The sequence below is a fragment of the Lampris incognitus genome, chromosome 9 (assembly GCF_029633865.1).
Source record: "Lampris incognitus isolate fLamInc1 chromosome 9, fLamInc1.hap2, whole genome shotgun sequence".
Lineage (NCBI taxonomy): Eukaryota > Metazoa > Chordata > Actinopteri > Lampriformes > Lampridae > Lampris > Lampris incognitus.
In genome coordinates, this window is record NC_079219.1 from 21,366,147 (window position 1) to 21,392,874 (window position 26,728).

The 26,728-nt window shown below is 43.9% G+C and overlaps 1 protein-coding gene across 1 annotated transcript; it reads right to left on the reverse strand.

Annotated features, from left to right (window-relative positions):
- Positions 1–97: 97 nt before the first annotated feature.
- Positions 98–18,523, reverse strand: LOC130117865 (zinc transporter ZIP1-like). Its single transcript, XM_056286118.1, has 4 exons — positions 18,364–18,523; positions 17,223–17,501; positions 13,986–14,116; positions 98–1,549 (listed from the first exon to the last, which is right to left on the reverse strand). Exons 2-4 carry the CDS (start codon positions 17,416–17,418, stop codon positions 839–841), a joined length of 1,038 nt encoding a protein of 345 aa, XP_056142093.1. The 5' UTR covers positions 17,419–17,501; positions 18,364–18,523; the 3' UTR covers positions 98–838.
- Positions 18,524–26,728: the final 8,205 nt, after the last annotated feature.

Genomic DNA, 26,728 nt, shown 5'->3' on the forward strand with positions numbered 1-26,728 from the left:
CCCTCCCCTTTGTAGTTACACCTGATTTTGTTATGGGGGTCCTGTAGAGTAACGGATACATGGTCGACAAAATAAAAACGATTTTTTTTTTCAAACGTTTAATTTGAAACCAACAATTTACAAACCAATCATTTTTTAATTTGGAAAAAAAAAATTAAGAACGTTTTCCCTAAGCAGCAATGTTGTTTTAACAGCTGCTCAGGTTTCTTCACAATACAAAATTAGTGTTTTACATATTCAGCAGTGCTATTAAAAGTGTTAAAATGTTATTTTGGTCAAACTTCTTTGGAAGTACATCACAATTAGAAAAATACAGTACTTGGATGTGCCAATGCCTCAACAGTCTCATTTAAATTTGAAGCCAAGTCATAATTATTCCTCATATTTGAACAACTAACCTATTGTAGTTGATCAACACAGCCTTAAAAAATACAAAATGAAAGGCTTCTTTTTCTATGTTGGCAAATAAAGAGGCAAATTTAGAAATCCTCCCGTACCACAAGATAGCAGTCTGAGATTACACAATACTATTTTCCATTTTATGTTGGATTACCGTGAAGAACTGACAGGACTTGAAGAAGAACACTACTGTGTTCCCTATGGTGAAGTGTTTCATCAATTCTGACATGGAGGATTGATACTGTTACCGATATCACATGCTGATATTTTCAGGCATTTATGTGGCATTCTGTTACAGAGCAATTTACAACTATCAAGCACATGCTCAGTGTCTTGCACAAGTATGCGTTAGCAGAGCAGATTTCTGTTGATGGAAATAAGCCAACTCTTCTCCCACTTGCAAGACGGTGTCTCCCACCTCGGAGTGACCATGTCCAGGCTACAGTTTGATAAACAACACTGATGTGACTACCGCAAAGCCCAACAGCAGCATGGCAACCTTAGGGAGACGATTGTGGGCAGAGGCCAGCTCATGAGGAAGAATCTCCATGAAGGTGATGTAGATGAAGGTGCCTGTTGCCAGCCCCTCCAAAGTGGATCTGGCCAGCTGGTGCTGGATGGATGCCTTGGTCTCGGTGAGTGCGATGCCCAAGCCGATGCCAAGTGGCGACATCACAGCAAAGAGAATCAGGCAGCCGACCACTGCAGCCCGCCGCAGACGACCCTGGGCCAGTTTGAGAGCCAGGCTGAAGGAGATGACGCTCTTGTGGATCATCAGAGCCAGGCAGATCTCCAACACCTCCTTGCTGTCCTCCTGAAGCCCCACAGCCAGGCCCTCAAACACCGAGTGCAGCGATAGGGAGAAGACCAGGATGAAGGCCCGCAGAGCAGAGTGGGAGTTGAAATCCACGTGGAAGTGGTCTCCCTCTGGCCCCACCCCTCTGGAACGACCAAGCTCCTCTGTGCTGTGGTGGTGGGAGGGTCTCCACCCATTCCTATCATTTGATTGGACGCTGGAGTCCACCAGTAGTGCACGTCTCTCCTCAGAGGGGTGTGGCGACTGGTCCTTAAGAGCCAAGACAATCTGCTCCAAAACCAGAACCAGGAAGAAGCCCATAGCCATGATGAACTCTGGTAAAGGGAAGTGAAGCTGAGAAGAAAAGACAAAGCCAGTTTTTAAAAAATACAATAAATACACAATCTATAACAAAGAAGAAAAAAAAGCCTTGATGCAGGGAATATAATCACAGGGAAAGGATGAGTCTGGACAGTGTATGCGTTTGTAAGCCTGTATGAGCAAGTGAGCAGTGTGGATGTGAGTTTGTTTTTTTTGTGAGCAAATGTGCTTCTGCTTGTAGAGGCATGAGTGTGCGAGCCAGTAAGTAACTCATGTGTGCATGCATGCATGTGTTCATTCAGATGAAGTCGGAGGAAGAGAGACCATGCATGTCATATAATTGCAGGACATCAGTGATTGTTAAAATGACAAAGGACGTTGTTAAAGTTGCATGATTCAGCTTAAAAGATTTTATATACAGATCTTATATGTCTTAAAAAGTAACTACACACTTAAATAAAACCCTTTGTACACCAAAGACCCATGATCAACCCATGTTTCCCAGCATGGGTCTGGCACACTCTTTTACACCAAATCTGATGACTCGCGTAATCCAAGCATCAAGCCATTTACACATGATGCTGGAATGAGACATTGATCAAGTGTTACCTCATGTCCTTGTTTACTCTGTAATCTGTGCCATTAACAGGGCACAAAAACTTCATTTACAGCCAGTTCAGCATGGCGCTGATCGCAGTGGACAAATTCTCTGGCACGATTGCATTACTTTGTTTCATTGTAAACCTTGGCCTATCTGAAATGCTGCAATTTTACCAACTCCAAGGCAGTCATTAGGTGGAGGCTGCTACAAGAGATGGTAGAGAGGGTCAGATGTCACCAGTATTTACTATTGTCTTCCACCGTGGCTACTGAGAGTCTCGTTCATATTACTGCACACTGTAAGTCAGTGACTTCAGCCATTTATTTGCTTGACCCACATCAACCCTTTTTTACTGGGTAACCCACATTACACATGCAGGTCTGGCCCTGATCTCGAGGTCGGTCATCGACATGCATGGGTAAACCCTTTAACATCAACGCTCAACACTTGTCCACATGGAGCAAGAAATTGGTGTTAAAGCGGCATGTTTTTTGTTGGGTTTTTTTGTGAAAAACTGAAATCTACAGTTTCACTTAATAATAGAAAAAAGTCTGAGTGGTAATCTCAACATTTTAGCGCAAATATGATAATATCTGCATTTGCTTAAATTAATCAGCTATAATTGCGCCCCTGTTGGCTGAACTTTGTCATAGGCGTGCAGTTCTGGGCACTTATGTGTCCAAGTACTTTTGTCCCCTGACATGACACATTCACATAAAAGTATGAACGTTGCCACCCCCAATGATCACAGCAACTGAATGATCCCATTTACCCTCTTCTTAGCTGTGCTATTAGCACAGATTCACCTCCAAAATGACTTATTTCTGAGCATTTTTCAGAAATGAGAAAGGAGCATAGTATAGTTCATTTTGGAGGATAATTGTACTTTTTAATGATTCAGAAAAAAATATCCAAATGTATTGCCTCTTATTTCAACTTATTGAGTAAGTTCTTATCCATCGGATGGACGGATGGATGGATGGAGTAAGTTCTTCTGTAGGTGTTTGTCAGTCTTCTTTGATTACCAATTGTGGAAGCAAAAGCAGTTAATTGTGGCCCTGGCCATCACTACAACGTTACAGTTGTTGCAGATACCTCAGAGAACTGTTGTTATTTTTGGTAAAAGCAAACGATTTTTTTTAAAGGTCTTTCAGTAAAAATAAAGAGGAAAAAAAACCTACAAATTTTGCCACAAGTTTTTTGCCACAAGAATGGAGGTTTCAACGGCTCAAAACAACCTTGGAAACTACATAGATGGCGAAATTTGGTACAAAATTGTGTTCAAAATGGCCCCAATAAACGTTCCGTTTTCTATGTGTACTTGTGTAGAGATGATCCACTCTGATCACGGTGATTATTTGTAAAGACTGATCTAACTAATCTACTGGCAGGATCTGTGGCCCACGCAAGGCTTTCAAACCTGCTGACTGATAAACACTACAGGATGTGGGGAGGAGTATGTTTCCCGTCAGTGATAAGGCTGCCTCACTCCCACATTACTCACTAGTGCAACACCCAGAAGCCTTTGCAGAGATGCACATCAAGGTATGTGTGTGTATATATGTGGGAGTGTATCTGTGTGTGCGCGCATGTATGCATGTGTGAAAGAGATCCTCTTATGCTTTTCAATCCGATCGTCTGGGACCCCCAGTGCTGCCGATTTTCTATTCTGCCTGGTACTTCATCACATTCATCTGTTGTGTCAACTCAAAAAAAAAAATAGATGGCTAGAACAAATATACTTTAGTTTGAGGTACACCACTCCGAAAATGGCCACTTCTGAGGTACACCACTCTGAAAATGGCCACTAGGGACGCTAGAAGCACAGTAAGTGTAAAATAAAGGGGGGGGGTCAATGAGCAAATTTCACAAACAAGTCATCACAATTTTAAGGAATAACCTTTCTATATTACGGCTGTCCCCAATAAATTTTTTGGGCTTCGAATATTCGGCAGCAAGCATTTGATGGTATTCGAAACTTCACTATGATGGGGGGGGGGGGGACTGTGCAATAATCAATTTAAATAAATTACAGCCACCGTTTTTTGCTTTCTATCGCGCTGGGGTAATAACGGGATCCTCCCACGCGCTACATCCCCCTGGCGAAACTCCTCACTGTCAGGTGAAAAGAAGCAGCTGGCGACTCCACATGTATCAGCGAAAGCATGTGATAGTCTGCAGCCCTCCCTGGCTCGGCAGAGGGGGTTGAGCAGTGGAGTGGGGTGATTGGCCAGGTACAATTGGGGAGAAAATGGGGGGAGGGGGTAAAAAAAACAAAAAATTAATACTTTTTGTAGGCGTTTTAGGTCCAGGCGACATTTCACCAGTGCGTTCCGCCTCTTTTGTTCCCTGTAGAAATTGCCGCCTACTCAAACGTGATTGATCTAACTAGTCGAACTAAAACGGCAACGGAAACCAGAATGCTTCCGATACCAAAATATAAACATATCTTCTTTTTTTTTCCCCTCCTCAATTGTACTTGGCCAATTACCCTACCCTTCACATCCGGCTTCCCACGCGCAGACACGGCCAATTCTGTCTGTAGAGACGCCCGACCAAAAATATAAACATACGTACGTTTTTAGCCACGTCTCACCCATTCATTTCAGATGCTGTTTGCACTTACTCGTGATACAGGTTGCTTGCAAATGAAGTAACAATGGAAAAAGAGAGCAAGTGGCGAATTCTAAACCATCTTTGGCAGAATAGAAAACTAGCAGTACTGATGGTACCCAAGGACTGGACTGAGAACTGCTGGTCCAGAGAGAAATAATTCTGAAAAATGTCCTCTTTTTTTTCTTTTTTGCTTATGGGGATTCAGCGTCTGGCTCAAGGACACTTCACAGGGTAGGTTGCTGTGACTGGCCTTCCAGATGAAGGATGACATCCTTTAATGTCCACCATTGTGTTTTATTCTGTACACACAACACCCATTGTATGTCTGTCCGTCTTGGGAGAGAGATCCCTCCTCTGCTGCTCTCCCTGTGCTTTCTCCCTATTTTTTTCTCTCTGTTAAAGGGGTTTGTTTTAGGGAGTTGTTCCTTATCCGACGTGAGGGTCTAAGGACAAGATGCTGTATCGCTGTAAAGCCCACTGAGGCAAATTTGTAATGTATGATATTGGGCTATACAAATAAAACTGACTTGACCACAGTAAAATCCCAGAAAGGCTAAACAAAGACGGTCATATTTATAGCATCAAGAACAAAAACACACACAAGTACAAGATATAGTCTTTATTGTCCTGAAGGAAATTTGTTTCCACAGCCAGTACATGCACAGAAACATACAGATAACTGCACCTCAATGTATAAGATATACACTCACCGGCCACTTTATTAGGCACACCTGTCCAACTGCTCGTTAACGCAAATTTCTAATCAGCCAATCACATGGCAGCAACTCAATGCATTTAGGCATGTAGACATGGTCAAGACGATCTGCTGCAGTTCAAACCGAGCATCAGAATGGGGAAGAAAGGTGATTTAAGTGACTTTGAACGTGGCATGGTTGTTGGTGCCAGACGGGCTGGTCTGAGTATTTCAGAAACTGCTGATCTACTGGGATTTTCACGCACAACCATCTCTAGGATTTACAGAGAATGGTCTGAAAAAGAGAAAATATCCAGTGAGCGGCAGTTCTGTGGGCGAAAATGCCTTGTTGATGCCAGAGGTCAGAGGAGAATGGCCAGACTGGTTCGAGCTGATAGAAAGGCAACAGTAACTCAAATAACCACTCATTACAACCGAGGTATGCAGAAGAGCATCTCTGAACGCACAACACGTCGAACCTTGAGGCAGATGGGCTACAGCAGCAGAAGACCACACCGGGTGCCACTCCTGTCAGCTAAGAACAGGAAACTGAGGCTACAATTCGCACAGGCTCACCAAAATTGGACAATAGAAGATTGGAAAAACGTTGCCTGGTCTGATGAGTCTCGATTTCTGCTGCGACATTCGGATGGTAGGGTCAGAATTTGGCGTCAACAACATGAAAGCATGGATCCATCCTGCCTTGTATCAACGGTTCAGGCTGGTGGTGGTGGTGTAATGGTGTGGGGGATATTTTCTTGGCACACTTTGGGCCCCTTAGTACCAATTGAGCATCGTGTCAACGCCACAGCCTACCTGAGTATTGTTGCTGACCATGTCCATCCCTTTATGACCACAGTGTTCCCATCTTCTGATGGCTACTTCCAGCAGGATAACGCGCCATGTCATAAAGCTCGAATCATCTCAGACTGGTTTCTTGAACATGACAATGAGTTCACTGTACTCAAATGGCCTCCACAGTCACCAGATCTCAATCCAATAGAGCACCTTTGGGATGTGGTGGACCGGGAGATTCGCATCATGGATGTGCAGCTGACAAATCTGCAGCAACTGCGTGATGCTATCATGTCAATATGGACCAAACTCTCTGAGGAATGTTTCCAGTACCTTGTTGAATCTATGTCACGAAGGATTAAGGCAGTTCTGAAGGCAAAAGGGGGTCCAACCCGGTACTAGCAAGGTGTACCTAAAAAAGTGGCCAGTGAGTGTATGTCAGATACATAAACACATAACATCCATAAACACATATAATAATAATAATAATAATAATAATAATAACAACAACTCACACTCACAGATGAATCTGGCTGTATGCTAGGTCAGCGAGGGAATTTGTTTAGCGCAGCTATGGCAGAGGGGACAAAACCTGTGCCAAAGTGAGCTCTTCTCCATTTCAGAGTCCTGTATCTGCAACCTGATGGCAGTAGTGCGACGCATGAATTGAGGGGGTGGTCACTGTCATTCACTATTGTGAGTGCAAGGCGTGTGATGGCTTTCAGTCATGTTAGAGGTTGGGTGTAGGGGACTGGATGACCTTGGAGGCAGCATGTGTGATCCTAGTAAATTTGTTTTTGTTGGAGATGGTCAGCATGGTATAGAAACAGGGAGCAGTACAGCAGGATGGGTTGGATTATGCTTTTGTAAAGTAACAACAGGAGGTGGGGGTAACAGAAAGTGCTCTGAGCTTGAGGATGACAAGTCTGCTGGGATCATTTATGGACATCAGTGATGTGTTGATCAAAGCTGAGTTTTCTGTCTAAAGTGAGTCCAAGATATTTGAAGTTGTTAATCTGTTCTACTGTCTTGCCATGGATAGAGATGGGGTTCAGTCCAGTGATGGGTGTGTGTTACAGACCAGTTCTTTTGTCCACATTCAGTTGGAGGTAGTTGCCCATGCACCATTGCGTAAAATGAGAAATGGAGTGTTGATAGGCTGTGATGGAGTTACTGTTATTAAGTTGTCCCAGTATGGCAGCATCATAGTATTTGTAGTAAGTGGTGATGGTTGAAGAGGCTGATGCAGTCGTTTGTGTAGAGCAGGGGTGCCCACAATTTTTTGACTCGTGAGGTACTTTTAAAATGACCAGGTCAAAATGATCTACTCATATTAAAAATAATAATAATAAAAATACCCATTACATGTTTTACATATAGTATATGAACATTTATATACAGTGTGTGTATTTATATACATGTTGTGTTACATATACAGTATTGCAATGGATTTGCATTTATATTGAACCTTAATAATCATACCAAGCACTTGCTACTACACTATGTTGAAATTGCATCACTGCATGAATCTTTACAGCTGTGTTAAATAGATTTGTGATCTCTACCTCTCTACTCTGATGATGACCTGCACTGGAGGGAGTCCGACAGGGTTACATAGTTCGGACAGTAGCTGTTGGTAGCCAGCCTCAAGCAGGCCTCCAAATGATCATCTGTCATGGTGGAACGGTATTTGGACTTGATAATCTTCATGTGAGAAAAGGCTGACTCACCCAAATAAGTAGAGCCGAATAATGCCGTCAGGGAGGTTGCACATTTCCTCATGTTTGGGTACTTGTCCTCTGTAAGTAAGTTCCAAAACTCTCCATGCGCCCTGGACTTAAGCTGAATGTCAGCCTGTACTGTCAGCAACTCATCCTCCACTGCAGACGAGTTCAGGTGAAACAGTGATGCCATTGTTTAGGCGAGGGAATCCACCTCTGTATCTTCCCCAAATGGGTAGCACATAAATGTAGCGATTGGCTCAAGCAAAGCAAAGTCTTGAAACCATTTGTCAAAGTCTGACCGGACATTTTCAATCTGCTCTGTGTAGCGTGCATTGTCAAGTTGCGCACACGCCCTCCCTTGCTTCTCCAGCTCTGCTGCGAGGTTTCGGGAGTTTCCCAAATCACGGCGCTGCAACTTTGAGGACAGAAGTTGCATTTTCCGTTTGAAAGCGTTAACTGAGCTGATCATGTTTACCACGCTTTTGTCTTTTCCTTGCAGCTCTAAGTTAAGCTCGTTCAACATGTTGGTTAAATCAGTTAAAAACGCCAAGTCTAACAGTCACTGACTGTCATTAAGTTGTTTGTGTTCCACATGTTTAGTGATAAGGAGAAACTCCTTAATCTCCGGACACAGCTCTCGAAATCTCTGCAAGAATCTCCCTCTACTAAGCCATCTCACGTCAGTGTGTAGCAAGAGGTCAGAGTAGTTACAGTCGGCCTCTTCCAAATGTGTACAAAACAACCGTCTTTGAAGAGACCTCGCTCGAAGAGAACAGGCGGGTTTGGTTGCCACATCCATGATCTCTTTCATGTTTAGCAATTTTGCGCATAATGCTTGTTGATGTAATATGCAATGGTAATTAAGGAAGTCCAGGAAAGCATCGTCCTCCCTGCGCTTGGCAATAAATCCATTAGAGCGGCCCACCATAGCAGGCGCACCGTCCGTGGTGTTTGACACCAGTTTACACACTGGGAGCTGGATTTTATCCACAAAGTTTTTGAAGATTTGAAAAATGTCCTCTCCCCGCGTGTGTTCCTTCATGGGTAGCATTGTTAACAGCTCCTCTTTTGCAGTCATATCTTGAAACACCATGCGAATGAAAATGCACAATTGGGCCGTATCACTTATGTCCGTAGACTCGTCCAATTGTAGCGAGAAACACTCGCAGTCCACGATGTCCCTCCAAAGCTGCTGTGTCAAATCATCGCCCATCACTTCACAGCGCCTTGTGACGGAATCTCTTGATAACTGGAGAGCTTTGATTGAAGATATTATTTCTGATTTGTTTTTAAAGTCCCGAAACAACGAATCTGCTGCCTCAAGGAAGGCCTCTTTCATCATCTCTCCATCTTGGAAGGCTTTCTTATGCTTAATGATGGAGTGACTCACCCGTAAAGATGCTTTGGTGGCTGCCTTTGCCTTTGAATGCAGCTGCGGGAAAAGTGACTGCTGCACGATTAACTGCGATTTTAGTTCCCTCACCTTTCTCTTTCTCAGCTCGCTTTTCGGAGGGAAGTCATTGTCATAGTTTTTATGAACAGTTCGAAAGTGCCTCTCCACATTTCCTTTTTTTGGGATAGCAATGCTAGACTGACAGATGAGACAAACGCATTTGGAATAAGACATGGTGAAAAAAAGTCCTCCTCCCATTCCACATGGAAATGGTACTGTAAAATGACACGCTGGCCACTGGCTGGCGGGTCTTACCCTTTAGTCGAGCGGTTAGCGATGTCTCCTTCGGTGCGGGCGATACAGGTTCGCTTCCCGCTACAGTATGTTTTTTGTTTCTTGCTAGGTCCGGCTCCCCCACTCATTTTTGTTTTGTTTCACTTTTTTGTAGAGTTTTTTTTAGAGAGTTGAACTAGCTAGCTCGATGCAGTTCTGCGTTAGCTCACGTTGTGGGCATGTGAACTTCAAGGTACGTTAGAGAAGGGCTCTGGTTGTTATGGTAACCTAATGTAACAAAGTTTTAGGTTCCGCTCTAGAATCTTTGGTTTTAGGCAACAGCAGACTGGCCGTCCTTTACGTCAATCAAAAGGCAAATGCCAAATGGAGGACAGATGATAGGCTAATGTCTTGGAAAAAAAAAAGTTTTTTCGAATGTCATGGAGATCTACCAGCACTGCCGCGATCGACGTAGTGGGCACCCCTGGTGTAGAGTGTAGAAAAAGGGACCGAGGACACACAGCCCTGAGGAGCTCCGGTGTTGGTGATAATGGTTGATGTTACTGCGCTTATTCTTGCAGCCTATGGTCTGTTGCAGGGATGGAAATTAGCACCCGCTACACGCCAAATGTGGGTGGATTTGCGTATTGGCGGGTGAATTTGCTCAACCTACCAGCCACGACGGCGGGTAAAGAAAAGTAGCAATTTGTGACATACTGAATCGCGAATCTGCCTTATTTCCCCCCTATGACCCGCCCTACTCTGCCTCTGATTGGCTAGTACTTGTTGCCATCGTTGGTTAGCCAATCAGAGGCAGAGTATAGGGATGCTTGTCTTGCGAGTCTGCTAATTCACACAGACACTTTCAAGGACGAGGAGAGAGCCAGAAAACACAATGTGCTGTTACATCGCAGGGGTTAAGAGGTCTGCAGAGAAAACATCCCAGGAGGAGACAGGTTTAAGAGGCGAAGACGAAACGAAAACGTTTTTTTTAATGAGAAGTGGAGAATAACTGACAATGGAGACAGAGTCCCGTGATTGGTTAGTTTACGAGGAGACAAGCCAGACAATGTTCTGTTCGGTATGTTGTCAACACGCTTCGGATGCCAACAAGAAAGCTAACGGGAGGGGAAGGGGAATGCGACACTGAAACTTCAGAATCTGATTCTGACGAGTAGTTAAAAAAGTAGTAAAACACACGCACAAACATACAGCCTGCGTTCAGCTTGTCCTCTGTAAAGTATGTAAATTTAATTCAAATTCTGTAGAGGGCCTTGGTAAAAATGTATAAATGAGTTCCTAATTCACATAATTAGTTTTATTGAGACATTTCTTTACTGTGTAAAGCTATAATAGCTTTCCAATTTTGCATTTCTCTTTCACATCACTGTTGTAATAAGGTGCATATTGAACAGGGGGATATACAGTAGTAGAAAAGGTGCAAAATAATGAAATCTGAAGAATAGAGACTTGTGTATGACGATCTTTGATGGATACTATTCAATTAGCTGTAGAGGAAATGTAACTTTACTTATTGGAAACATAATTTAATTGGACCCATACTGACACAATTCCTTCTACTTGTTACAGTCTTGGTTTATGTAATAATAAAGGGAATTTTGGTGGCACTGATATACACTGGTTATTTTTTGACAAATATGTTAAATGTTTTAAAGGTAGTGTACACAATTTTGAAAACCATAGAAGAGTAAACTAGATTTTGAAAATAGTATTTTAAGAGTTTAAATATTTAAAATAGCCTATTGCTTGAATATTGTAGATCTTGTTTTATTATTTTTCACATGCAGTTACACACTGCCGGTTAAAACAAGAAAGTGGCTGGTAAAAAAATTGAGTGGCTGGTAGATTTTGGAATCCACCAGCCACAGTGGCAGGTGGACAAAAAAGTTAATTTCCACCCCTGGTCTGTTGCTAAGGAAGTTGTGGTCCCAGTGGATGAGGGGTGGAAGGCTGTTGGGGTGGTAGTTTCTTGATCATCTAGTGGCATTGAATTGTACTGAAGGCAGAGTTGAAGTCGATGAAGAGAATCGAAGCAAAGTTGCCAGGTGATTCCAGATGTTGTCTGTCCCCCGTTTGGCCCTGTAGGCAAAGTGACATTGGTCCACTTATGGACTGACAGCTGGTAGAATGGTGCATAGGATCAGTTTTTCCAGGCATTTCACAGCTATTTGGGTGAGTGGAACTGGTCAGTAGTGGCTGGGTTCAGAGGGGCGGGGTTTCTTGGGTACCAGCATAATAGCAGATGTTTTCCAGAGGGCAAGAATTGATGCTGTCCTATAGGATTCATAGAAGATGGAGTAGAGGACAGGGGAGAGCTCCATGGTGCAGAGCTTGAGCACCCTAGCCAGGATGCTGTCTTGCTGGTGCCTTGCCAGGTTTGCACCTGCCCAGCTGCTGTCGGACATCCTCCATTGTGAAGGGTGGGTGTGTGGGCTCGTGTCTGGGGAGGGCACTAAGCAGCTCCTCACAGGCAGCAGAGTGGTTGGGGATATACCATGTGTAGAAAGTGTTCAGAATGTTGGCAAAGATGGTGGGGTCTGTCATTGTGGAATGATCTTGAGTTGATGTATAACCAGTTAGTGTTCTTACTTTATGAAAGGCTTGTTTTCTGTTCAGGTTGCTAAACTCCCCAATCTGTCCTTATATTGTTCATCTATCCTCATGGGGATGAAAAAATAGAATTAAAATCCTATTTCCCAGACTCCAAAACCTAAAATTAAGCCCAACCTAAACCCTACCTCTAAACCTAACCCCAAACATAAACTAACCTTAACCCTGAGCCTAATTCTAGTACCTAACTCTAAAACTAGACCTAAGCCTAACTGCAACCCAACTTTGTAACCATAGCCGTAAAACTCCCTCCTAGACAGGCCACCCTTCACTTCCCACATGCATCAACGAGCCTTCAGCGCCCATGGCCCTGTCCCTGGTTGTCTTTCCTTGGACCGCTTTTGGTAGGTACTGACCACTGCATACCAGGAACACCCCACAAGACCTGCCATTTTGGAGATGCTCTGACCCAGCCATCTTGCCATCACTTTGGCCCTTGTCAAAATCGCTCAGATTCTTACGCTTGCCCATTTTTCCTGGTTACAACCCATCAACTTAAAGAACTGACTGTTAACTTGCTGCCTAATATATCCCACCCTTGACAGGTACCATTGTAACTAGATAATCAGTGTTATTCACTTACCTGTCCGTGGTGTTAATGTTTTGGCTGAATGGTGTATACGTATATAACTGGCAGTTACCCTGCACAAGAACAATAAGTCTTCTTGTTCTGTGAAGCAGCTGGAGGTTAACCGAGTATAAGTTACTGTTGTATTCGGAGGAAAGTGATTCCTGTTAAGCTTCCCTGCCTAGAATTTCCCGGCAGCCTTGGCAGTTCACAGCATTGGCTTTTCCAGTCACCAGCTATCTTCTCTCATTGTCAAAGTTCATTATTAGCCTCCGACAGAATAGTTTTTCTTTTTTTAACCCTGTTATGGCCACGGGCATGTCCGTACCTCATTAAAAAATGTTGTGCATTATTCAGAATCATACAAACGAATACATTTACTGGTTGCTTCAGTATTAAGAAAGTTACCAATTTACTGAATCTTCCCACTGATCTTCAACAGTACAATGGCGCAATCATTTAAGCCTTCAAAAAACATTTTATAACTCATTTTCAAAAAAAAATCTGGGTTCAAAAATAAACCTATTTGAAATTATTCTTTTAAGCCTGAAACACTAAACAAAATTGAATCCTTAATTCATAATAATAAATCAATGCACAAATCCAAATCCTTTTACTTTAGATAAAGATCACAATGAAGAACAAATAAATGAAGCGGTTTCTTTTTCTCCTCCATCCATTTGCTTGTATACCTGTAGCAGATATTATGTTAGTAAAGGAATCAAATCGTCAACTCTGGCAGCGTTACTGCCTTGCTCTGCCATGTCCACAAGTTTGAAAGGTGTGGCACTGTACAATGGATCACCCGCTGTTAGTACCCAGAATCAACTATGGACTTTTTCTGTGTTGTGTCCATTTTGTTTGGAGTTAATACGGACTGTTTGTTACCAGACTATTTGTTCCATCTTCTGTCAAGGTACTGCAACTCTGACACTTGACCTCTTCCCACTGGGAAATTGCTTGTAATGCTGATGATCTGGGTACCTGAAGCTTACTCTCACCATTGCATTCAATGTCACTCATCAGACTGAAATGCATTACAGCCACAATCTTAACTGCTTGGCTCCAGCTGAACTGGGGGATAGTTATTGAGGAAGAGGAGAGCTTTCCTCATTCACTTTCCCCAACACAATTACACCAAGATACATTTTTAAAAAAAGTCTGCAAGTCTTACCGTGATTCCCACATTGCTGAAGGCTTGGTTGATCCCCTCCAGGTAGTCAGGAAGGAGGTCCAGCAGGCACGTAGCCAAGAAGACGCCACCAGCAAAACAGCTGATCAAACTCAGGACCCTGTGCCGCGTCTCTGCAGGATCAACACAGCAGCACAGGTCAACAAACTACAGGAGGCTGCATCAGACATCCATTCCAGATAGCAGTAGTATAACAGAACATAGTTGATATGTGATCCGTACAGATCGCCCCAATGGTTTGGCACACATCTGAACCGTGGATTAACTGCAAAATTTAACCATCACAGTGAAATAGTTTTACTGCCACTGTTAATTTTTCAAGTAATAATTCCCCAAATCTCAAAACAGACTTGAAGTGAAAAAACAAGACAAGATCGATGTATGCTGCATTTTACTCTGAAGAGCAATGACTGGTTGATTATGCAAAAAAAGAAAAAAAAAGAATTGTATGTTCACATGAAGAGAGAGCATGTTAAATCCCAACTAATCAATCAAGGATGCTCACATTGCAAAAAGCACAGTGACAGTCATGACTACTGGAGGAGAGGAAGAACTTGAAAAGCCTCCTCCATCATTATTTATGTCGTATGTATGGGAGTACTTTGGCTTCCATGTAAAATATATTGACGGAAGAAGGGTGGAGGACAAAACTGTTAGGGTGTGTAGGCACTGTGCCACAAGAAAGCCATATGAAAATGGCAATACATCGAGCATGGCCACCCATTTGTATCGAATATTTTACACATTTTAAGATTTTATTTAAACATTGGACATCTTGAATGTTGACCATGGGTAAAAGTTCCTTGCTTTAAGTGTCTTACAGAATAAATGGAAAGCAAAGTTATATTTGGCCCCCCACTTTTGTTTTTGTTTTTTGCTGATCCTAAAAATGATTCGATCTGTGACTGATTCAAAACCGTCATATGATACGAACCGTGAGTCTTGTGATCAGTTTCACTCCTACCAGAGAGATGAATAAGTACCATCAGACAGGTGAAAATGTTTTGATTCAGGCTTATAAATTAGCCTACTCTACTGGTCACCTTGGTGAAAAATAAATGCAGCATCTAAAATACTAGAAGTAGTTGGAAAACGCTGTAATACAGACAACATCATGATGTTTTTCGCTCAAAAGAAACAAAACACTTACTATACAAATCATATATCTAACTTATTGTAAATGACCTCGTATTAGGTCATATTCAAGCGTAGGAGCGAAAGCAGCAAAAACAAAACAAAGCATGGCTCCGGCATGGAGGGACCCTGGACCTCGGAGAAACAGGAGGGAGGGTCCCTGCTTTCTCAAGTATTTCTAATGAGAATTCTTCAAGCCCTCTTAAATGGCACACAATCAACTCTGGAATCCATTTGAGTTTTCTGGAATAGAAATTATTCAGACCAGACGAGTATTTCTTTAACTGGAATACTGCAGGTTAAATCACTACAAAGCCAATGGTTCTAATCTTCTTTTTTTACATGATGCTGGTCACGTGGCTTGGGTCTTGGGCTGTTCTATATTCTTCATAAATTTTATAATTCCAGTATAATTCTGTTGGCCTCTTTCAGTGTTGTATTCTGTAAACTATGTAAACATAACATCCATTGCACGTTGTCCGTCTTGGGAGCGAGATCCCTCCTCTGTTGCTCTCCCTGAGGTTTCTTCCTATTTTTTCTCCCTGTTAAATTTTTTTTTTTTTTTTTTTTAGGGAGTTGTTCCTTATCCAATGCGAGGATCTAAGGATATGATGTTGTGTTGCTGTAAAGCCTCTTGAGGCAAATTTATAATTTGTGATATTGGGCTATACAAATAAAATTGACTTGACATAATCCGTCACTGTGTTAAGCAAGATGGTAAACTGCTCTCTGCTTAAAGTATGGTCAACAAAAAACTGGACTAAGAAATGCCCCAACCGTGACTTCTTTTGATGTCAACTGCAAATGTACGTTTCTCTTTACAACCGGTAGGGATGTTAATGATTCATCACTGCTCGATTAACTGCGACAAACCGAGAAAAAGATGTGCATTTTTCACCTTAATTATTAGTGATTAATCCATTGCTGATTGTTAACGTGTTCAACTTTCGGTTAAGGAACTACAACTGCTACTTAAGGAAAATGAACGAAATTTACAACCCGAGCAACAGCACTTTGTGCTCATACGGCTCCGTCTTAAACTTTGGTTTCCATTTCACACTGCTTTCATTACATTTTATTAATGGACTTTTTTTCTTTTAACCCTTTTTTTAATTATTTTATTCCTTTGGGTTTTGTAAAAGCACACTAAGATATTTTCAGTGTGAAATGTGCCATTTTAAAGCTATGCGAGTTGTATTTTTGTTGACGGTGCGCCCTCTTGTGGACAAAAGTGGTAGTGTTTCATGGAAGACTGACCACATAAGCATGGTCTGTCGCAAAGCTCTTGGTAGCTCGTGCGTTGGTTTTGAAGAGAAGAGAGAGAGCTGTGGTGTTTTGAAGAGAAGAAAGAGAGATGTGGTGTTTTGGAAAAACGAGTGTTTAGAAGATATACAGCAATGAGACAATGTATCTCCAATTGTGGCTAAGTGTCCCGTGTGTGCTGTGAACCGTATCGTCAGATTTCGTGGGGGAAATCGAACCTGGCCGCCAAGGATTTGGACTCGTAATTACTACATTTGCTTATGCTGGTCACGTAGAGGCATCAATATTAAATCGAGACCGAAAAATAAATCAGGGAAAAATGTGGGAGAATTTTATTCTCGACACACTGTTTTTCGAAGTCAATCAATCAATGTCCAATAGCCAATCAATCAATGTCCAGTACTTACGAGTCGGACGTGAACAGGTTTATTTAGTATCACAAAAATAGGTAGCAGCAATACACCGAGTTTGTCCGTGGAGCAACAGAAGCAACCTGTAGAAAAGCACTTTCCTTTATACTGTAGCTTGATCCCACCTACTGTAGAGCTTAACCCTAGACCACGCCTTTGACTTCAGATCACGTCCCACTATACACCATTATTTTCTTATTGAGACATTGTTTTGGGTTTCCAGAATCTAATGGTGCCTTGGATCACCTGAAATGGTTACCATTATAATTAAGCATTTGATTCTTGGTTAATAAAAAATAAATCATACATTGTATAAAAATAAGCATATTGATTGTAGATGCTTTCCCACAAAACCTCCTCATAGAAGCTTTAAATAAAGTTTGACTAGAGTTCAACCCCCACCCCCAGTTACCTGGAGTGACACTACATCTCCCGGTGCTCCTGACAAGGCAAAGGGGGGCAAAGCCAAAGACCAGCGTAGTGGCTAGCAGGACCACCAGGGCTCCCAGTTTGATCTCCAGTCCCGGGACATCGAACGGGCAGGTGGCCAGCGCTGGCCCCCAGCCGGGGGAGAGGTCAGGGGGGGAGCCTCCCCGTCTGTCACACATCTTCAACTGCACCTCCACTCTCGCGCCAAGTCAGGATAGCAAACGCAGCACGCTTACACACCTTCCATGGAGTCAGTCACACACTGCCAGCGGGAAGGAGAGGAGAGGGAAGGAAAGGAGAGAAGACGAGGAAAGAGGAGAGGTGGAGAAAGTGGAGGTGAAGAAAGAAACGGGAAAGGAAAAGTTTGTCATCGAGGGATAGCAGACCACCGATAGACGTTCAGCTCATCCATAGCAACTTCCTCTGTCATGGATGGTCGTTCCCACATTACAGGATTTTTTTTCTTTTCCTTTCCACGGCCATTGTCCGGAAGCTAGCGCTGACCCCTGACCTGCTTACCGCCTACTGACCCGTTTACTGCCTGCTGCCAGAGATGAGATGAGACGTGTTAGTTTGGCCTGTGAGAGCTCTGGGTGTATATGGATATATGTGCTTTATTCGTGGCTGTTTATTGTTCCAAAAACTGGGCAAAGTTGTGCTCCGACTGCTGAACTCTAAAGCCAAGACAGACCATTAAATCTTGCACAAATTGTAGGCTACAGAGGTGATCCATGCCAATTGGAATTTCGCCTCCGTAAAATAAACACAGATGTCCGAGTAAGACCCACGGGACATTAAAATTCGTGTGTCTGTTGGTTAATCGTTGTTTTTGCCCTACAGGAGTCTGGCAGAAAAATAACCAACACCGTATGGTGTGAAAACCATGGTAGTGGTACTGTGGGAAAATACACAAAGCTCTGCAATACTAGACACACTCACGGTTTAATACTTTTGTGGGTGGGGGGGTCTAATCAAAACTAAAAGTAGGACGAAAATAACTATCAAATCCCCTATTAGTCTATTTCGAAGAACAATCCCAAACTAATTTTTTTAAAAAGAGACAAAACTAGCTTGCCCCTTCGTGAGCAGGGGTTTTCGGCAAAGAAAAGTTGGGACATACTTACAGGACTCGCCTGATACAAAAAGAGAGGGGGGGGGGTCACATACGGTCTTCGGACACGCAATTTGTTCCTCGGATAAGTCATCCCCTTTTCTTTAAACCAGCTGGCGCAATAAGTATCCGAGACAACCGCAGTTGTTACGATGACACCAGGAGCCACACGGCGTACGGGAAGTGACGGTGACTCAGTTAGTGTCAGCTGATCGATTTATATGTCGGTGGTGGAGGGGGCGGGGCTAAAGTCTCCTCCCCCTTTCCAGACTGATCCCGGATCTGTTTTCGGCTCGTCGCGAAAACCCAAACCTTCGGCTGACGAAGACGAAAGGTTTGAGGTGGAGGAAGATGAAAATAGGGAGAAAATGGTTGGGGGGGGGGCTGAGAGGAAGAGAGAGAGAGTCCATATTATTGTGACTTTTTTTATCTTACGAAAAGATTTTATTTTTCAGAAACGAAAACATATTTGTCATTTTGACACCAACCATGTAGGTCGCATGAATTATACATTACGTATGCTATCTATTTAAAAGGATTAGGTGATCCGGAGGGTAACACTCAATGAACAAAGATGACCATGAAGCCTTTAGGTCTATTTTTAACAGCATGGACGGACTGTATGGCGCCTGATTTATTAAATATGAGGCTTCCTCCCTTGTACGTTGTAGTTATATGTCAAACAGTATACTTAATTACCTCCACAAACAATCAAAGATACTGTTAAATATTCAAAAAGAATTTAAATATATTGTCCGGTTGATTCCGATACCCTGGGGTGTGTATTAAAGTAATAATAAGCAGTGCCTCATCTACAAAGAGACTCTTTCTCCCTCTCTCACTAGCAACCTGTTACTTTACATCATCTTAACCGGGGCTTTACGAACTATCAAGACACCCCAGATACACCCATCAGACCACAGACCCCATCTGATAGTGGGCTGTTAGTTTTCTGTCCAGAGAGAGAGAGAGAGAGAGAGAGAGAGAGGAAGCTAAACTTGTGATCTGAATAGTGCTTCTGGTAGTCAACTTCTGTTGGATGGGGCACTGATTAAACTGGATGAGTACTAATATACAGCGAGGACCCTTGAACAACCCCCCCCCCAATAAAAAACAACCCAAAAACAACAACCACAGGGGTCAGAGGACATCGAAGGCAATCACTGTCTACATGAAAGTCTATGCTTACATAAACAGCTCTGTGGGCTCCAGAATCAATTAATTGGCCAAGTTACATTAATGTAGAGAAGAATGTTTTTCTGGAATCAGAGCCAAGCAGTTTAAGAGAAATGTGTTTGTTGGTCGTGGAGTCCAGCTCCGGTGTCGGCGGCCTGTGCTTGCCATTTGCGGCTTGGGTCCCCTACGGCCTGCCCCCTGCGCCCTGCGCCTGGCGGTTGGCTGTGGGCAAGATCGGACTGGGAACAAAATTCATCCCTGGCAATGTCTGTCTGGATCGGCCCCCCCTTTTCCCCAACATACGCACTTCTGAGTTGTACAAAGCAATGTCGGGCTATTTATAACATATAGTGTAATGAATGAAAGGTCACGTGTTTAACTTGACCTACTCACGGGTGTACGTGCAGTGCGTGTGACGTATACAGGAAGTTGGAAGCGCATGTTATGAAGGTTGTATGTCGGATGAACGCTAGTAAAAGCTACACAGTTAAGAACCTACGAAGTCGGCTCGTTCTTGAATTATTCTTATGTCAGTAAGACAAGGCGTCTACGGACATTACATGGTGTCAGAATAGTCTGTGTATCTGAACACGAGCGGTCATGCCTAAGTTTTATCCGCCGAGTGAATTCAAGTTTGACTGCCCCGTTGAATGGCCGGAGTGGAAACAACGGTTTTCGCGCTTCAGGCTCGCGACAAAGCTGGATAAAGACGACGGGGAGATTCAAGTGAGTTCGCTGATTTATGCAATGGGCAGCGAGGCTGAAAAGATATTCAGCTCGTTTGACTTCGCGGCGGAGGGTGATAAAGTGGACTATGATATCGTACTGAAAAAGTTCGACGGCTACTTTATTCCCCGCCGTAACATCATACATGAGAGGGCGTGCTTCTATCAACATAGCCAGCAGCCAGGAGAGACAGCGGAGATGTACATCCGGACATTGTACGAGCTGTCTGAACACTGTGAGTTTGGGGACAAGAGGGATGAACATATCAGAGACCGTCTGGTAGTGGGCATAAAAGACAAAGTGCTCTCCCGTCAGTTCCAGCTCACAGCGGACCTTACTCTGGTGAAAGTCATTGAACAAGTGCGCCAGGCGGAGGCAATAACAAAGCAGCTAAGCCTCCAAGCTAACCAACCAGAGGCCCAGCTGGCTAACGTCAATGTTGTCCGACGGCGGGACGGACGCCAAAACAAAAAGGGCGGACAGCGTCATGGTGGCAGCAGACCTGCAACCAACAAAGTAGATGAATGCGGGAGGTGCGGCAAGACGCAGCACACCGATGAGCGGAAGTGTCCTGCAACGAACAGTAAGTGCAACAAGTGTCATAAAAAGGGACATTGGGAGCGTGTATGTCACTCTAAAGCGGTGAGAGAAGTCACTGAAGAGGTTAAACAGCTGTACTTTCTGGGAGAAGTTGGCAAAGAGAGCAGTCAGGAAGATTGGACTGTTAGTTTAACAATAAGTGATGTACCAATAACCTTTAAAATTGACACGGGGGCTGACGCTACTGTTATCAACCAAGGGACATTTAATAAGCTGAAGCCAAACATAAAACTGGGACCTCCTGACACATGCTTCATAAGCCCAGGTGGAAACATCAGCTGCATAGGACAGTTTCAAGCCACAACCAACTACAAGGAGAAACAATACTCCTTTCCAGTGTATGTGATCAAGGGGAGAGGCAGCTGTCTGCTGAGTCGTCCAGAGGCAGTGGAGATGGGTCTAGTGAAGCGGATGAATGAGGTCAGTGGAGTTTTCGGTTCAAGTGGACTGCTGAAAACAGACCCAGTGAAAATAGCTCTGGTGGAGGGTGCCCAGCCATACGCGGTGCATACAGCCAGACGGATACCGCTGCCACTTGTACCACTGGTTAAGAAAGAACTGCAGCGCATGGAAAATGAGGGCATTATTGAAAAAGTGACTCAGCCCACAGAATGGTGCGCCGCTATGGTGCCGGTGCTGAAACCGAACAAGAAAGAGGTTCGCTGCTGCGCTGACCTCAGGAGGCTGAATCGAGTGGTGAAACGTGAGAAATACGTGCTGCCCACTATGGAGGAAATAATGCCAAGGCTCGCAGGGTCAAAGTTCTTCACAACGTTGGATGCAGCAAGTGGGTTTTACCAGATCCCCTTGCATGAAGACAGCAGGGGGCTCACCACTTTGATCACCCCATTTGGGAGGTATGCTTTCTGCCGCCTTCCATTTGGTATAACGAGTGCTCCAGAGATTTTCCAGAGAAAGATGGCGGAAACTCTGACCGGGCTAGAGGGCACAGAGGTGTACATGGATGACATCCTTATACATGGAGAGACTGAGGAAATCCATGACCGGCGCCTAGCAGAGGCGCTGGGGGTCATTGAAACAGCAGGTCTCAAACTGAACCAAGCGAAATGCAAGTTCAAACAGAAACAAGTCCGCTTCCTTGGTCATATCATCAACGAGGCAGGCATCAGACCTGACCCGGACAAAGTGGCCGGAATAGAGAACTTTCCTCAGCCCCAGAACGTGACGGAACTCAAGAGGTTCCTCGGGATGGTGAACTATTTGGCAAAATACGTCCCAGAGCTGTCCACTGTAGGTCAGCCGCTTTATGGACTGCTTAAAGCAACGACAGAGTGGCTGTGGGGACCTGCACAGAACACAGCATTCCAAGACCTTAAAGCAGCACTCGCCACCGCCCCGGTACTCACCTTTTATGACATCACTAAGGCTACGGTGGTGTCAGCAGATGCCAGCAGCTACGGGCTGGGAGGCGTTCTGCTCCAGCAGCACGGGGAACACTGGAAGCCCGTGGCCTACTGCTCCCGACGGCTGAGTGACGCAGAGACAAGGTACGCACAGATCGAGAAAGAGTGCTTAGCCAGCGTCTGGGCATGTGAAAGGTTCGAGAAGTACTTGTTTGGGCTTGACAATTTCAGACTTGTCACCGATCATAAACCACTAATGCCTCTCATGAACAGCAAAGACTTGGATAATGTGCCCATTAGGTGCCAGAGACTGTTAATGAGGCTGATGCGTTTCAATGCAGTGGCTGAATACGCACCAGGCAAAACTTTAGCTGTGGCTGATGCACTCTCCAGAGGCCCAGAGCAGCGCTACGGAGATGGTGCTTCTCATGATGATGTTGCAGCGCACATTGATGCCATCGTGTGCCAGGTGCCTGCCACACCTCAAAGGATGCAGGAGATAAAACAGAGCACGGATGGGGATCTGCAGCTCCAGACAGTGTTGGGCTTCATCAGACACGGCTGGCCTGAGTATGTCGATAAAGTGCCGGAGACAGTCAGAGACTTTTATCAGGTGAGAGGGGAGTTATCTGCGGTAGATGGTTTAGTCATCAGAGGCAGTCGTATCGTCATTCCCACAGAGATGAGGGAGGTGATCTTAGACAGAATACACGACGGGCACCAGGGGATAGTTAAGTGCAGAGAGAGAGCTAGCCAGTCAGTGTGCTGGCCCAAAATGACAGAGCACATTACAACAAAGATACAGCAATGTCAATTCTGCAGAGAACACAAGAACACACAGAGAAAAGAGCCTTTAATGTCAAGTGAGCTCCCATCCAGACCATGGCAGAAAGTTGGCATAGACCTGTGTGAGTACAAAAAGCAAAACTACTTGATAGTGTCTGACTATTATTCCAGGTTTTTGGAGATCCTAAATCTACCAACAACTACTAGCAGTCAGGTTGTAGCTAGGCTGAAGGCTACATTTGCACGTTTTGGTATCCCTGAAATTGTAGTTAGCGATAATGGGCCACAGCTAGTTTCAGAAGAGATGAGGAGGTTCAGTGAGGATTATGATTTCATCCATGTGACTTCAAGCCCACACTACCCCCAGAGTAATGGACAGGCAGAGAGGGCTGTTCAGATAGCCAAAAGCATATTAAGGCAGGAAGACCCTCTCCTCGCCCTGTTGACATACAGAGCTACACCCTCTTCTTCCACTGGAGCCAGTCCAGCGGAATTGCTCATGGGTAGGAGACTCAGAACCACCTTACCCACATTGCAGCATAACCTGAAACCGGCCTGGCCTAAAGAGGAACTGATCAAAACCGCTGACGCCGCAGCCAAATCGAGGCAGGCTTTCTACTACAACCGCAGGAACGGCGTGCGGACACTGCGCCCACTGAACTCGGGTGACGCAGTACTCACCAAACTTGATGGACAGAAAACATGGACAATGCCAGCAGTTGTTCACAGTCAGAGCTCCACTCCTAGATCCTACATAGTGGAGACAGCTCAAGGTGAACATTACAGAAGGAACAGGCGCCACCTGTTGGCCACACCCAAAACACTCACCTTTGTCAGCAGGGATCCTGACCATGTCACTCCAGGGGAGAATGGAAACACAGATGAGTCCCGAGCAGCAGAAATGCCAACTTCCACACCATATATTACTCGCTCTGGCAGGGTGAGCAAGCCAGCAATCCGGATGGATTTGTGAGGCGTATGGACTTGTGTACTGTGGGGGATTTTTTATTTTTTTTGTGAAAAGGGGGGTGATATACAGGTTAGAAAATCATCTTAGAGGGGGAGATGTAATGAATGAAAGGTCACGTGTTTAACTTGACCTACTCACGGGTGTACGTGCAGTGCGTGTGACGTATACAGGAAGTTGGAAGCGCATGTTATGAAGGTTGTATGTCGGATGAACGCTAGTAAAAGCTACACAGTTAAGAACCTACGAAGTCGGCTCGTTCTTGAATTATTCTTATGTCAGTAAGACAAGGCGTCTACGGACATTACATATAGTCTAACCAATAGATATCAAGTTGGCACCCTAACAACAGGTGTACTTACAGGATTTCATAAAATAATGTAATATATAAATAGCCGAGAAATAGCCTAGAGGAACAGCTGGCACCCCAAGAGGCGCACTTAGAATTTTATTTATTTGACAACTGGCAACCCAGCTCTCAGCACACTTATGCTACAATCCGTATTTATGATACAATCCAACAATCCGTAACTTAAATGAAACTGCATATGTCATGAATGTAGTCTAAGACCAAATGAAGTGCTGTCATAATGAAACAAAACCAAACTCAATTTTCACACGGGACAAAAGCTTTCTTTAATGAAGGCCTAGCCTAATGATGATCTAAAAATGTGTCTTAAATTGGATATTAATTAACAGTGGGCTATTCATAGTTAATAATCCGACATTGTATTTGCAGCTGATCTGATGTAATTCACGATTTCATGCTACCAACACTATTTACACGGGATCATTCACTTCTATTGTCAGGCCGTGACAAGCAGCATGCCTGCACCCTATTCGAGCAGACCCAGGGTAACTAATCAGCTGAGCCATAAAAACACTCTCGCCCTGACATCACCAGCCAGTCAGACTGGCTTGGTCTAGTCAGAAAGGCACGAACTGATGAAGCCTCTTTGATGAGAGGCGAAACGTCTTCATGGATATATACCAAGTCCAGTTGCACTTGATTCAATTCCTTTGGATAACCATGACCTGGATGAATGAGAACATTCACAGACATCTCGCCCTGACATCATTAAAAACAACAACAACAACAACAACAACAACAACAACAGCGCATCACATCGGCCTTAAGCAGCGAAGAGACTAGAATAGAATACATCATCATTACCCATACATCTCATCATTACCCGTGAGGGGTAATGATGAGATGTACAGTAGGCTCACCTCAATGAACCGCTGGCTGGCTCATTACTGTAATGAGCAGGGATTCGGCTTTGTTGATAACAGTCCTTCTTTCTGGGGCCGCCCTTACCTGCTGAAAGCGGGTGGCATTCACCTTACTGGGGATGACGCTACTCTTTTGTCTAACAATATAGATAGCAGTTCCTGTTTAGTTTGACACAAGGGACTTGTCATTCAACAGGTTGCAGGTGATTAGAGAGCCTACTAGGTTTAAATCTAGCGCGGATGTGGAGTCAACTAGTTTAGCTAATATGTTTAGTCAGGGAATTTCTCATTGCATAGATTATCAGACTGACAGCGTGGTCCATAACATTGAGATCATCTCCCTACCCGGCTGTATCTCTCCCAAGCTCTCCTCCCCTAAATGTGTGAATCACAGTAATTTAATACTCATTCCTATCACTGGTGATGGTGATATGTGCGATCTAGTTCCTAATAATCTACAGAACCAAACATCTAATGTTATCAAAAGTCTGGCCACACATTGTTCAAATCGTAGATCTTCAAAATTGTCAACTAATAATACAAGGTGTCTAATTCCAATTAATATTTCATCTATTGGTAGCACTTAAGTTCTGCTTACTACTGATCACTTCAACAAGACACAGAAACTTAGTTTTGGGAATATTAGATCACTGTCTACCAAAGCCTTACTAATAAATGATCTGAACATAGTTTTGATATGATAAGGTTATGTGAAACATGGCTGAAACCAAATGTTTTCTTCCCCTTAAATGAAGCTACCCCACCTGACTATACTTATGTCCATGTAGCTCGGGCAAATAAACAAGGTGGGGGTGTTGCCTTAATATATAAATCTATTTTCAATCTGACTTCTAGACTTGAATTGAAGTTCCAATATTTTGAGGCGCTTGTTCTGGGTCCATCTCCCTCAGCCATGAACAGACTCGGCTCAGTCCAGATTATGATACTCTATCAACCTGGAGAATTTCTCTCAGGTCCTGTTACTCATTCTGATGAGATTCTAATTCTTGGTGATTTCAATATTCATCTGAATGAGGCTGCTGATCCTCTAAGTAAAGCCTTTCTGGCACTAATTGATACTTTTGGGTTCGCTCAGTTTGTTCAAGAATCAACTCATTGTAGTAGTAGTAACACCCTTGATTTGGTTTTATTTAAAGGGACAGCTGTTTCTGATCTGGATGTCTTTCCAATCACATCTGTTGTGTCAGATAATTTTTTCATCAAATTTGAAGCATTATTGGCCTGTCCTGTTAATGTCGACACAGATGTAATGCCACTCGCCACGGTGGTCCCCCCACTGTAGCTGCATTTGGCCAGCAGCTGCCTGAAGTCTTGACCCCTTTCACTGTAGTGACTGTCTTTGTTGAAATTTTAACTAGTGACTTAAATGTGGCCCTCTCTAGTCTCCTCGACTCAGTTGCACCTCTTACTACCAGAGCTAGGTGACTAAAGAGGCCTACACCCTGGTTTAATGATGATACACATGCTCTTATATGGGCCTGCAGGAGACTGGAACGTAAATGGCG

What these genes read in the sequence shown, in the direction of transcription:
- LOC130117865 (XM_056286118.1), bottom strand. Translation starts at nt 17,418, where the DNA reads ATGTGTGACAGACGGGGAGGCTCCCCCCCTGACCTCTCCCCCGGCTGG. An exon ending in GAGATGTAGTGTCACTCCAG is followed by an intron (nt 14,117 to 17,222) that starts GTAACTGGGGGT and finishes TTGATCCTGCAG; the next exon opens with AGACGCGGCACAGGGTCCTG. An exon ending in TCAGCAATGTGGGAATCACG is followed by an intron (nt 1,550 to 13,985) that starts GTAAGACTTGCA and finishes TTTTCTTCTCAG; the next exon opens with CTTCACTTCCCTTTACCAGA.